General features: G+C 24.4%; 1 protein-coding gene across 1 annotated transcript; it reads right to left on the reverse strand.

Annotated features, from left to right (window-relative positions):
* Positions 1–2744: 2744 nt before the first annotated feature.
* Positions 2745–9114, reverse strand: LOC110653205 (iridoid oxidase). Its single transcript, XM_058140934.1, has 3 exons — positions 8609–9114; positions 3971–4412; positions 2745–3515 (listed from the first exon to the last, which is right to left on the reverse strand). Exons 1-3 carry the CDS (start codon positions 9085–9087, stop codon positions 2892–2894), a joined length of 1545 nt encoding a protein of 514 aa, XP_057996917.1. The 5' UTR covers positions 9088–9114; the 3' UTR covers positions 2745–2891.
* Positions 9115–15832: the final 6718 nt, after the last annotated feature.

Here is a 15832-nt window from a genome sequence, read left to right on the forward strand (position 1 = left end):
AGTTCAAATGTCAACTAATTTTAAATCCCACCATAAGATGATCTAGGTTTGACTCTTCATGGCAAAGATTGTATGAATTTTTTTTAGGAATTGAGACCCAAACTAAAATTGGAACCGAAATGGAACTAAGTCCCAAAATGAAACTGAGTCCTAAATTGAAATCTAAACTGATATCACTTATATTTGAACCAAATTGAACCAAGATTTTGATTTTGAATCTAATTCCATGAAAAATAACCGAGGTTCAGTTCAACTTTGGTTCTTGCTAAAAATCGAAGTCAAGATTTTGAGCTATTCTCCATCAATCACTATAAAATATGTGAGATGAAGAGGCAATAAAAGAGGATCATCTAAAAAAATTTGTCACAAAAAATCAGTAGATTGAACTGTTACTAGTTTTGGTATTCTATAGACTGCTTTTTCTGGAGAAACACATGTTTGATTTTATGGATTGCATATCATACATATGAGGGGACAGTTTCGCATGTGAATTGGCATTGATTGTCAAAAGAATTTTTTTAAATATGATCTTGTTTTGGGATTTTTCCTGCTGATCTAGACCTATAAAACAAGAGAGAGAACGGGTGAATTGACTTGGGTAACCTCTAGTTTATCTTATGTGTATATATAGCCTAGATCTTTGTTTATTGATTCTTTGAGTAATTTGTAGTAATCTTCATATTCTTTTATTACATGCCTTTATTTGTTCATTCTATTGATTGAAAGGGTAAATGATAGTAAAGGAATCATTAATTAAGCATTTGTTAAAGCTTTTAAAGTAAGTGGATTCTTATTTTCTGTTGAACATCATTATTAATTTTTTGATAATGAGTGAAATTTTTAATTTAAATTGAAAATTTTATGAAGCAATTAAAAAAAGGACTCAGCTAAGAAGGGAGAGAAAAATTAGAGAGACTAAGAGTTGCCAAATTCAAACAACTTAAAAAGTTGCAAGGCAAAGAATGGAAATTAATTATTATGCCAAAGCAATTGATTTCTTGTGTATCTTGTTGATGATAATGCCTTTTCGTGAGAATTATTTAGTTTAAGGGAAATTATTGCCTAGATATGGTTCATCACGAATTCAAGACACAAACACATGAGATCCATATATTTAATAGGTAAATTTTACTATATATCATGTGATTTGGGTCTATGGTGGACCAGATCTAGACAAAAAAAAATCTTTAGTTTAAATTATTACTGGGAATAGTACCTTTTTAATTGAGTGTTGTGGTCTCTTGTCAAATAATAAATAGGAAAAAAAAAAGATAAATTAACAAATAATTTTACAAATAAATTTTTTAAAAAATAAAATATTTTTATTAATAAATTTAATAAATAAAAATTTTATTAAAATTAAAATAATTTTATTAACAAATATAATAAATAATAATTTTATTTAAACAAAATAATTTTATTAATAAATGTAATAAATAAAAATTTTATTAATAAATAATCATAAAATCATTTGATCATCAACGATGAGTGAGAGATAGGAGCAAGATATAAGGGAGAGTGGGAGCAAAATAGTAATTTTGTGATAACTTGGAAGCATGTAATAATAAGTTAGTGGGATTTTTCTGAAATAAAATTAGAGTTAAATAATTTTATTGAAACAATTTAAAATTAAAGGATAAAATTGAAACAAACAACAAAGTTGAAAAATGATGCATAAAAATTATCCCTTATATTTTACCTGGCTTATATAATTTTCTTTTAAATATATAAGTAACAAAACTTATAGAAATTGTATACGGGATTGTGGTTTCAATCTAATTTAAAAAAAAAAATATTATTTTAAATATTGTTAAAAAAAATTTTAAAAATTGTTTTGAAGTGTTTATATTTAAAATATCTTCATATTTAAATTAAACTAATTTTTAGTGGTTTCCAAGTAACATATATGATAAACTTATTTTATATAGGTATTTTAGAATAATTTTGCATCTATTTTGCTTTTTAAATTAAGTAATTTTGTGGTTTTTAGCCTTAGTTTTAGTTAATTTGTTAATTTTAGTTCTTTTACAATTAATTTATGGAATTTATATGTTTTTAATAGGTTTTAAGGTGATTTTAAGGCCAAAGATGCAAGTGGAGGTAATTGCAAGTGCTTTGGAATCTTAAAAATGTGAAAAAGTTCAAGAAATTTTGCTTTGAATATAAAACCCACCGAAATTTTCTTGAGACATAACACTAGGTACGCTAAATTCAACATAAGGCATGAAACGGCTCATGTTCAACAAGGAAAATTTCCTTAAGAAGCAACATGAGGCATGAAGTGGGTCATGTTGACTGACGCTGACAGCGTATAATGAGATGGTTTTTTTTTTCACCTCACTACTTTTGTACATTTTATCCTTATCTTCTTTTAACCTATTTTAGGATAGACTTTTGGGTATATATATACATCATTTTCTCCTTTTTAAGAGAGGAGGAAGCCACAAGAATAAAGAAGAAAAGAAACAAGGAAAGAAAAAAATAAGAAAGAGAAGAGAGGATGCCATTTCTGCGGGAGAGCTGCTGCTCAATGATATTCAACTACAGTTTTTCAGAGTTTTGGATTTTTCTTCACCTAAATTTTTCTAATGTTAATTTATTTTTATGTTTCCTTTATTAGTTTTATCATTTTCCTTTGTAAATGCATATATGAGTGAGTAGCTCAAATGGTAATGCCAAATAAATACTTTATATATAATAACATGATGAAAATTAATTCAAAAAATAATTAAAACTTCAAAAAATAAAATTAAATGACTATTGAAGTTCATGATATTTATTCTTGTTCATACAATACATCACACACCATAAAATCTACATGGATGATCCTAAATTATTAAGAGATACATTTCCCACATAGATTAAATTTGAAAGTGCCTATGTTTTGTTCTTCAAGTAGCCATGGTCCTTGGACGTCTCTTGGGTATGACATTCAAAGGCACAAGTTTTCTCACTGATATCCCAATCCTTTCTCTCATATCTAAGGTTTCTGGAGTTGACCCCATGTCAAGTTTCCAATCAAAACAGTGAATTAAAGATGCCAGAGCAAGCAGAACTACTCGTTGAGCCAATAATATACCTACACAAATCCGCCTCCCCGATCCAAATGGAATTAGCTCAAAATTTTGCCCTTTGTAGTCAATGCTTGAATCAAGAAATCTCTCAGGCTTGAAGGCCAATGGATCTTCCCAAGAATCCGGGTCTCTTCCTATTGCCCATGCATTCACAAGAACTTGAGTATCTTTGGGTATGTGGTACCCCATGAAATCTGTATCATGTATTGTGTTTCTCGGAAGGAGTAAAGGAATTGGAGAATGGAACCGAAGTGTTTCTTTCAAAACAGCTTGCAAATATGGCAACTTCTTTATGTCACTCTCTTCAACATTTCTATTTACTCCTACAACTTCATCGAGTTCTTGTTTAACCTTTCTCATGGCCTCAGGTTTGCGAAGTAACTCTACCATGGCCCATTCTGATACTGTGCTTGTAGTCTCTGACCCAGCCAAAAACATTTCCTTGAATGTTAAACACAAACAAAATTAATTAATTTTAATCTAAAATGTAGTTAACCAAGTGCCTCCCTCCTAACAAATTATCTTGGCATCGTGATTCATATAACAGAATTATTGTGAAAAATGGCAACCTTCTTGAAACAACAGAGAAAAGACGATTAACTCAGCCAAAATTATAAGACTACAACATGGAATTTATTAAGTGTTTGTTTAATATTATTTTGGAATTGTTGTTGAGAAAAGTAGTACTTTTTAGAATATATTAGTTAGATGGTATTGAAAATTAATTTAAAATTAAATTTGTCATGTTTGTCATAAGAATTTAAAAAAAATAAAAAAAATTTTTAAACTATTCTCTTTTCAACATTTAAAATATATATATTTTTTTCAAAAACGTGTTTTTAGTCTAAAACCTCAGTGCCAAATGGGGACTAAGTTATATATGTTGGTGTGCTTACCAATATGATTATGATGATTTTTTCATATGGGATCTTCTCATTCCAATCTTTCCCATCACCTTCAAATTCCAACAATGTATCTAGAAAGTCCTTAGCCTTCTCCTCATTCCGTTTGTGCTCATTAATCCTCTCTTTCACAAACCCTTCAATTATCTCCATCGCTCGTCCCAAATCTTTCAACATGTTCTTCTTTAGTCCTTGTGGATCTAACCATTTCAAGAATGGTAGAAAGTCTGCTACATTTGGCTTCCCTGCCCATACTGCAACATTTCCCATGGCTGCAAAAAATTCACATCCTTCTTTACTTTGTGAATCCAAAAGGTCTCTTGATAGCATGAGGTTACCAACTACGTTGAATGCCATTATGAAGAGATGGTGAGGTAAATTCACTGCGGCTGATTCTCGCCCTGCACTTGCAGCTGCTGCATCATCTTCAATACTCCTATTGAACATTCACATAGGATGAATTATTATGATCTACTTTTTTTTTTGTTACTAAAAAAGAAGGATTTTAACTACATGCATTGAATTAATTTTCACCATTTTATTATATATTAAGTGCTACGTGTTACTAATCTATAACATATATATAAATGTATGAAGGGGAGGGGGACATTGGCATTGGCCAAAATGCCCTTAATTATTTATATTATTTGCATATTTAAATTAATTTTAATTTTTACATAAATTTAAATTTTTAGTGCTAATTCTACTTAACTTCCACTTAATTTATATAATTTATAAAAGATATTAATTAATATAAATATTAAAAAATATAATTCTAATAAAACTGTAAAAAAAATCGTTGGAATAGTTTTTTTTCACATTTTTTTATCCTAATTTAATTATACAAGTAATTTTAAATTAAGCAGAATTTTATTTACTAACAAATCCCATATAATTAAATATCAATAATATAAGAATTTATATAATTAAATACAATAGCGAAGAAATTTTGTCGCTGATTTCAAATTAATTTATTGCTAATTACTTTTAGAGAATAATATTATTCATCGCTAATACTTTCAGTAACAAAATGCTATTCAAAATAAATTCATCGCTAATAATAATTAGCGACAACTTATCTGTCGCTAATACTTTCAACAATGAGAAGCTCTTTTATATAAATTCATCACTAATAATTTTCTTTTAAATAATAATATTATCCATCGCTAATATTTCAATAATAAGAAACTATTCAAAATAAATTCATCGCTAATAATAATTAGCAACAACTTATCTGTCGCTAATACTTTCAACAATGAGAAGCTCTTTTATATAAATTCATCACTAATAATTTTTAGCGTCGACTTATCCATTACTAAATTTATAAATAATTTCAATTTCTAATATTACTATAATTAATATAAATTAAAATTTTAATATTATTTTAACAGTAATTTTACTTATATAAAAAATCCTATTATAATTCTATATTCTTAATTCTATAAGTATTATTAATTTTTTAAAAAATTATTTGATTTATTATAATAAAATCTTGAACACTGAATTTCACTTTCACTAATTTATTTTTTTAATCATTATAAATATTTACAAATTTATAATATTAATTATAAAATTACAATTAAAAAATAACTATTTAATTAATATAATTATAAAATTATTATTAAGAACTATTTAATTAAATAAAAAATTTGTAATTATATCTAATGATATGAATTTCTAATCCTATTCAATGTCGAATACTTTATTTAATATAAATTTATAATAGGACTCAATCCTAATTACTTTAGAGCATAATATAATTTTTTTTTCTTTACTATATTTTTGCCTGCATCTTTTTTTTTTTAACGGGTAAAATTTATTTATAAGTCTTTAATTTTTTTGAGTTTTTGTATGCCACATATATCATTCTTATGAGAGTAGTTGTATGTAAATGTAATCATTAGGATTTTGTTATTATTATTAATATCAAATGAAACTATTGTTAATATCAAATGAAACTAGGAAAAGCACCTTATTCAAATCTAAACTCAAGCTTGATTAATATTCTCAATTTCAAAACTCGTTCTAAATCTGATTAAAATTTATCATCAACTATTTGAATCCACCCCAAACTCAATTATTATTATTCGAAAAATACATGAACAGGTTTAATTTTATATATTTTTAATTAATAATCTATATAATTTTTTATTAATAAATTATATTTTATAAATTTAATATTCTATAAAATATTTAAATTCTATTTATTTAAAATATAATATTTTAAAAATTTATAAATATTATTATAAAAAATATATATTTTATATTTAATTAATTATTTATATAAGCGGGTTTGGTAACAAATACCCAATATGGAAAATCTGAACCCAACCTAAATCTAACACAAATATTATTTCTTAAACTGAATCGGTTCCAAATTCAGTTATATACTATTAAATCACATCCTATTAGGGTTCAGTAGAATCGGGTACCTGCAAATATCCAACCCATTGCCATCCCTAAATGAAAACAATATCCTAGGAATAGCAAAAGTTCCTAAATCCAATATGACCTACCCTGAACCCAATCAATTTTCCCTGACCCTGCCTTGATCACGATACTGTGTGTGGCGCGAATGGGGAGATCTTCTCCCCACCCCAAATCCCTATAACCTGCCCTGAACAATAACATATTATTATTTTTTATTAAAAAAATTATTTTTATATATTTAAATATTATAATTTAAGTAGAAATATAAATATATTATTAAAATTTTGCTTAAAACTTTCATTTCTAACTTATATTTTATTTTTTAATAAACAAATTTATATTATACAATAATAAATTAAAATAAAAAAATAAAAAGAAAAATTCCCATGGGAAAACTCATCCCGCCCCCATTCCTCAGCGGGAAAGATCTCACCTCGACCCTGAACTCTTGTGGGGTGGAGATGGGGGGAGCGATCCCCACCCTGACTCGCCCCATTGCCATTCCTACAATATCCAAATTCAATGATATTTATATAGGTTAAGATATATTAACTTTCTTTTTTTATGTTTAATATTGATGCATCCAATAGTATTTGGGATGATTAATATTGTTTTTACATTAAAAAAGTGCATTTTAGATGTGATTGTATGAGATTTTAATTTTCTTGAATTTACTTAGTTTAAATGTAGATTAATTATAATTTGTTAATATCCTTATGTGCATGAACATATTTTTTTGTTTTTAATTTATTAGTCAATCTTAACTAGGTTGTTGATTTTGACTATGAGGTTATAAGTTTAATTACATTTTTGCATATGTTTATGTGAAAAGTTATGCTCCTCTCAATATATATTAATTTTAAGTTGTTATGTTTTAAATTTTTAAAATAATAAAAACGAGAGGAAGATGCGAAAAGGAAAAGGAGAAAAAAAATATTTAACTACTTGAGAATATTCTTATATAGTTATTATGAAATAATTAAAAATGCATGATTAAATTTATATTTATATTTTAATTCATAATGTATTTATAACATATATAATATAATTTATAATTTTAAAAAATAAAATTTTTATAAAATATATTAAATAGGTTTTAAAATTATTTGTATTAAATAATATGGTAATATAAAATTTCAAGATATCAATATAATGAAAATAAAAATTTATAATTATAATGTACTAAATTACAAAATATATTTTAATAATTATTTTATTTTTTAATTTTATAAATAATTTTCTTTCACATTAATATGACTATGTAATCTCATTATCACAGTTGACATAATTTTAAATTATGAAAAAAATAAAAGATATGCAAATAAAACATATTTTTTTAAGTAAAATAATAGAGTCTGAATAAATTTAATTCAACGAGTTAATTTTCATTTATTATTAATTTATTTTAATTTTTAAATATTTTTATCCATATATATTTTTAAAAATTATTATTATATCTTTTTTTATTATATTTCATTTAAGTTTATAATTAAGTTAATATTATGTGTTAATAATATAACACATAATTTTTATTAAAATATGATTGAATAAAAAATTAATAATTTTAAATTGATAATATTTTTATTTATATAATTAATTAAAATGACATTAAAAATAATATTTTAATTTAAATAATTAAACATAATATTTATAATACTATGATAATATTATATCATATATAAAAAAAATTAACAGAAAATTTAAGATGATTAAATAACTCAATAATATTAAGTCCATCTCTAAAAATAGTATAATTATATCAAACCCTAGGAAAAAAAAAGTATCAGTAGTTAAATTTGTGAATTAGCCGTTTTGAAATTAATTCACATAGAAAAAGTGATATTCAAGTTTCTTCATTTGTGTTAGGTTTTCTCACTTAACATACCACGATCTAGGTCAGGTGTATTATGAAGATCAATCTGGATGGAGTTTAGTTGATTGTGCCCATACTAAGTTTTTCGTAATTCTTTTTTTGATAAAAAATTTTTTACTTATAAAAAAAAGAAGTGATATTCAACCCATAATGTTACGAGAAATTATTTAGTAAATATATTATATGTAGAACGAATTCATCATAATCATATTCATTGATTACAGTGAAATCAAAATTACGAGAAATTATTTGGTAAATCTGTTACATGTATGACAAATATAATAACAATCAACAGTTAAAATTAGATGCAGCTTAAAATTTTCTGTTACCTTATCATTTGATCAATGCATTTCCGCCGTATGGAGACTGTCTCATTGATTCGCTTATTAGTCATCATTTCCATTGAGCAAAGACGCCTAAGCGTACGCCAGTACGGGCCAAACTGGCCGACTGCAAGTGACCCATCTATGTAGTTATGACTAGTAAATACGTCATGATACTTACGGTCACAGAAGCTGGCGTCGTGATTCTTGAACAGCTCTGCCGCAGCCTTGGCCGACTGTATTACTATCGTTTCCATGGATCCTAGTCTTAACCGGAGCACAGGTCCATACTTCAACTTGAGCTCCTGTAGAGTTTGATGGGGCACGGTTCCAAGATCGAAAATATTGCCCACGAGTGGCCATCCTGGAGGCCCTGGAGGCAGGTTCTTGGTTCCATTTCCCCACTTTTTTCCATTTAGGGAAAGAACCAGAGCTAGTGATAAGAAAAGACTTGAGCAAACAAGGAAACTGTTGATGTAATCCATTCCTCGCTTGTGTTTTGAGACAGATACTGCTAGCAGCTGCTCTTTTATAAGATAAATCTCGACATCTTCCTCCGATAAAATCTAATTGTACGTGTGGGCTGTCACATGTGAACGCTTGCAATAGTTGAATATTCTAAGGAGACTCAAAATATTTCAAATAAGGCTGCTCTGTTTGGTCTTTGCTGCAAGCTTTTGTAATAATTAATTATTACAAAGGCAGTAAGGGACAAAAAGAAAAGAAGACGAATTAACTTTTCATGGGATATATTACTTTACATATTGAATTTTAGAAAGAAAGAAAAAAAATCATTAAAAAGAAAAACAGTACAAAATCTTCTTATAAATTTGAATTTTCAAATAAATAAAATTTAATACAAATATTAAAAGCTAAATATAAGAATAATTATTTTGATTTTCATAGCGTAAATCGAGTTGATAAAGTAATTCAATTGATCAAATGGAAGCATACTTCAGTCTGTTTAGGATTGAGGTTAGAGGTCAAAAAAAGTGCTTTTTGAAAAATAATAACTTTATATGCAGTTGAAAAATGTAGTTTGTAAGAAGCTGTTATTTTATTTTAAAATTCTCATGGCTAAAGTATGATAAATTTAATTTTGAATTAATTTCTAATGCTCTCTAACTACACAAAAGATTAAATATTAATTTTAAATTATTAAAAAATTAAAATCTAGAAAAAGAAAACTTTAAAAAAAGAGTTTAAATAAATTTAATACTATAAAAAAAAACTTGCGTGAAATATTATTTGTCATTTTAATTTTTAAATAATATTTTCACAAATTCATATCTTCTAAATAGTTAATATTATATCATATTTTAATAATATTTAAATTAATAATTAATTTAATATTTTATTTTGTAATTACATTGATTATAACATATAACATTTTATTAAAAAAAATAAATGAGAGATCATTAGGAACATAAAATCAAACAAAACAAAAGAAATAAAAATAGAAAAAAGAGAAAGGGTTACTATCAGAAATTATAAAATCCAACCAAGGACTACCTAAAGATTAGAGAAAAGAAAATAGGAGTGAAGAAAAAGAGGCAAAAGAGGACAAAGATGAAGAAAAGAAGGGAAATTTTTAGGAAGCAATCTCTCTAAAAATCTTTGTCGAATCTTTTTTTTTTTAAATATATATATATAATGAGGAAGGGAAATTAATTTTTCAAGGGTGAAAATTTTGACTTTAAATTTATTAACCATTTAAAAAAAAAGGTAATTGTTTTAGCTTTATAAACTAGTTAAATCAGTTTATAAGCTAGTTAAGTCATAATTTTAATTAAACTGACCTGTTTATTTAAGGTATTTTTAGATATATATCAATTAAATAAAAAAAATTATAAGTATATGAATGAAAATTTTAGACCAGTGGATATATTTATAGTCTCACTACACAAAAGAATAAATATTAATGTTAAATTATTAAAAATATTAAAATGTAGAAAAAGAAAACTTAAGAAAAAAAGAGTTTAAATAAATTTAATACTATAAAAAAAACCTTGCGTGAAATATTATTTGTCATTTTAATTTTTAAATAATATTTTCACACGTTCATATTTTTTAAAGATTTAATATTATATTATATTTTTACAATATTTAAATTAATAATTAATTTAATAATTTATTTTGCAATTACATTAATTATAACATATAACATTTTATTAAAAATAAATAAATGAGAGATCATTAGGAAACAAAATCAAACAAAACAAAAAAAAAATAAGAAGAGAAAAAGGAAAAAGGGTTACTATCAGAAATTATAAAATTCCACCGAGGACCATCAAACGATTAGACAAAAGAAGGTGGGAGTGAAGAAAAAAGAGACGAAAGAGGATAAAGATGAAGAAAAGAAGTGAGATTTTTAGAGAGCAATCTCTCTAAAAAACTTAGTCAAATATATATATATATATATATATATATATTTGACTAAGTCAATCTCTAAAAATCTCACTTCTTTTCTTCATCTTTATCCTCTTTTGTCTCTTTTTTCTTCACTCCCACCTTCTTTATACATACATATATATATATATATATATATATATATATATATATAAGGAAGGGAATTAATTTTTCAAGGGTGAAATTTTTGACTTTAAATTTATTAACCTTTTATGAAAAGAGTATTTGTTTTAGCTTTATAAATTGGTCAAGTCAACCTATAATCTAGTTAAGCCATTATTTTAATTAAGCTAACTTATTTATTTAAGGTATTTTTAGAGCTATAAAACAATTCTTATATATATAAGAATTGTTTTATAGCTCTAAATATATATATATATATAAAAGGTAGGAGAAAGGAGAGAGAGGAAATTTTTTATTTTAGTGCTTATAAACTGGGTACTTATAAATTAATTTGATAAATGTTTTACTATATTTCCCTAATTTAATTTTATAATTTCATCATGTATCCTTAATTGTATTTATTCTAATATTCACCTTAAAAAATTTACTTCTTTCAATAATTTAAATAAATTATTTACATTAATTTAATAAATTTAAAAATTATTTGTTAATTAATTTTAATAAAATATTTGTCTATAAAATATTAATTTATTAATTTTTTATTAAATTATATTGTAATATGATTGAAATATATTTTGATAATATTATAATAAAATATTGAAAAAATATAATTTATTATTTGAGAAAATAATTTAATATCTTTTTAGTTATTTTAATAATAAATATACTTATAGGCTGCTTTTTACTAAATGTGTCAATTGTTCATGAGTCACGCATAAACACTTTGATCAAACAGATAACTATATAAAATTTTAAATATTTATAAATTAATTTTCATAAGCTAAGCTAAATACCCTTAAAAATATCTCCAACGTCATATTTATTCAATAATATCAAATATTTCTTTATGTTATAATCTCGTGTGTTATGCATTTAATAATTCACTTTATCCTAAATTGAAAAAATATATATTAGATTGATACAATTAAAAGTTTATGATTAAATTGATAAAATTAAAAGATTTGACTAAAATTGATAATTGACAAAAATGTTTTGATTTTTTTAATCATTTAGCCAATCTAAAATCATTATATGAAAATATATCCAAAATTAGGGCCGGTTATGACCCACTTTTATTTGAAATCAGCTTGAAATTTGCAGTCAATATAAAAAGTTTATGATTAAATTGATAAAATTAAAAGATTTGACTAAAATTGATAATTGACACAAATGTTTTGATTTTTTTAATCATTTAGCCAATCTAAAATCATTATATGAAAATATCTCCAAAAATAGGGCCAGTTATGACTCACTTTTATTTGGAATCAGCTTGAAATTCGCAGTTAATATAAAAAGTTTATGATTAAATTAATAAAATTAAAAGATTTGACTAAAATTGATAATTGACACAAATGTTTTGATTTTTTTAATCATTTAGCCAATCTAAAATCATTATATGAAAATATCTCCAAAATTAGGGCCAGTCATGACCCACTTTTATTTGGAATCAGCTTGAAATTGGCAATCAATATAAAAAATTTATGATTAAATTGATAAAATTAAAAGATTTGACTAAAATTGATAATTGACACAAATGTTTTGATTTTTTTAATCATTTAGCCAATCTAAAATCATTATATGAAAATATCTCCAAAATTAGGGCCAGTCATGACCCACTTTTATTTGGAATCAGCTTGAAATTGGTAATCAATATAAAAAGTTTACGATTAAATTGATAAAATTAAAAAAATTCACTAAAATTGATAATTGACACAAATGTTTTGATTTTTTAAATCATTTAGCCAATCTAAAATCATTATATGAAAATATCTCTAAAATTAGGGCCAGTCATGACCCACTTTTGTTTGGAATCAGCTTGAAATTGGCAGTCAATATAAAAAGTTTGTGATTAAATTGATAAAATTAAAAGATTTGATTAAAATTGATAATTGACACAAATGTTTTAATTTTTTTAATCATTTAGCCAATCTAAAATCATTATATGAAAACATCTCTAAAATTAGGGCCGGTCATGACCCACTTTTGTTTGGAATCAGAATAAATTTTAACAATTATCCCTGAACTTATATGGTTGTAACACTACGGTTCATTAAATTTAAAATGTAACATAAAACCCCCTAAACTTTTAAATTTTACACAGTAAAATTCCTCTAACTTTTAATTATTGATTTTCCAGTTAGAAACTGACATGAATAGCTTCTATATGGTGCTTAGTCAACATTTCTTTCTTCTCTCCTTTGCAAAGTGTAAAATTATTCTCACTACACATGAAAAAGTTTTCTATCTATAGAGAGGAAAATGATTCAATTTACACATGGCTTGAGAGAAAAAAGAGAAATACTGATTAAGCTCAATGCTGAAACTGTTCATATTAGTGTCTAACTGAAAAACTGATAATTAAATATTAGAGGAATTTTATTGTACAAAATATGAAAGTTGATAGGGTTTTATGTTACATTTTTAAGTTGAGGGACTATAATATTATAACTAGATAAATTCAGGGACGGTTGTTAAAATTTATCCTTTGGATTCAGCTTGAAATTAGTAGTCAATATAAAAAGTTTATGATTAAATTGATAAAATTAAAAGATTTGACTAAAATTGATAATTGACACAAATGTTTTGATTTTTTTTTAATCATTTAGCCAATCTAAAATCATTATATGAAAATATCTCCAAAATTAGGGCTAGTCATGACCCACTTTTGTTTGGAATCAGCGTGAAATTGGTGGTCAATATAAAAGGTTTATGATTAAATTGATAAAATTAAAAGATTTGACTAAAATTGATAATTGACACAAATGTTTTGATTTTTTTAATCATTTAGCCAATCTAAAATCATTATATGAAAATATCTCCAAAATTAGGGCAGCCATGACCCACTTTTCTTTGAAATCAGCTTGAAATTGGTAATCAATATAAAAAGTTTATGATTAAATTGATAAAATTTAAAAAATTCACTAAAATTGATAATTGACACAAATGTTTTGATTTTTTTTTAATCATTTAGCCAATCTAAAATCATTATATGAAAATATCTCCAAAATTAGGGCTAGTCATGACCCACTTTTGTTTGGAATCAGGTTGAAATTGGCTGTAAATATAAAAAGTTTATGATTAAATTGATAAAATTAAAAGATTTGACTAAAATTGATAATTGACACAAATATTTTGATTTTTTTAATCATTTAGCCAATTTAAAATTATTATATAAAAATATCTCCAAAATTAAGGCCAGTCATGGCCCACTTTTATTTAGAATCAGCGTGAAATTAACAGTCAATATAAAAAGTTTATGATTAAATTGATAAATTAAAAGATTTGACTAAAATTGATAATCGATCAAAATATTTTGATTTTTTTTAATCATTTAGCCAATCTAAAATTATTATATGAAAATATTTCCAAAATTAGAGCCGGTCATGACCCATTTTTATTTGGAATCAGCTTGAAATTGGTAGTTCTGATTCACTAGGTGTATGAATTTGAATCAGTTCTCAAGATCCGCTTATGGTTCCTATTTTGATTCATATGCAACTTGATTTGATCTGATTTTAATTAAATCCAATGATCTAATTTTTTTTTTAAAATTTCAATTTTATAATATTAAAAAAATCCAATTTTGGATTGAAATCCAATAGGATAGTTCTAGTCCAATCAGTAACATAACTCAAGTCAACCATGATTTTGATTGATTTCGATTCGATTTTAATCTAGTTTAAATCAATTGGATTCTAATATAATCCCAGACATAAATATTCTTAATCATTTATATTATTTATTTTTATTGATTATAATATGAAATTAATTTTATAAAAAATATTTTATAAATTTAAATTTTAAAAAATCATATTATAATACTAATAAAACTCTAACACGTAGGGGCTAACATTTTAAATATTATGTGAAGGAAAGATTTCTTTTAATTTTTAATAATTATATTATAGTATTAATAAAATTCTAACACGATTTAATATATTAGAAATATTAAAATATTAAACATTAATGAGATTGATTAACTAACATATTAGGCTCGTTGTTAGCACCACGATTAATAGAGGAGGAAAAAAAAAAGCCAGAGAACAAATAAAGGGAGTAAAAATATCATCCAGACGAAGAGTAAAAATGATATTTTTTAGTGAAAAATTGTCTATCACTTTTAATAATTCCATTATAATATTGCTATTACTTAATATTAAAAATAAATTCTTATACCCTTTTTGAAATATAAAATTTTACAAGAATTTAATTTAATCGATTTATTTTTTATCAATTTTAATATTTGAAATAAATGAATTCAATTCATTTTAAAATAAAAAAAATTCTAAAAGAATATAAATAAGTATAATTGTTTAATTTTTTAATTTACTTAAATTATTTTTTTAGAAATGATTTAATTTCAAATGAAGCCGTAATGAGAAAATATCAACACGTCGAAAAGGGAGCAGGTAGACCCAAATAACTTATAGAGCTGGAAGCCAAATATTTTCAACCCATGTTATTGGTTTCTTGTCACTTGCAACTAAGCTTACGCTTAGTAGACTATAATGTAATTAAATTTTGTATTGAATTTTAATTAAAAATTTAATTACATTACATTATATTACAATCTACTAAACATAATCTAGCTAAATTCTTTGGCATTGAATTATTGAAATTTATGCGAACAAGAGGTGGAGAGACTTGATCGTATTCAATTACATTATTTTTGGTTGCTCAAACTAATAGCATTAAGAA

The sequence above is a fragment of the Hevea brasiliensis genome, chromosome 18 (assembly GCF_030052815.1).
Source record: "Hevea brasiliensis isolate MT/VB/25A 57/8 chromosome 18, ASM3005281v1, whole genome shotgun sequence".
Classification (NCBI taxonomy): Eukaryota; Viridiplantae; Streptophyta; class Magnoliopsida; order Malpighiales; family Euphorbiaceae; genus Hevea; species Hevea brasiliensis.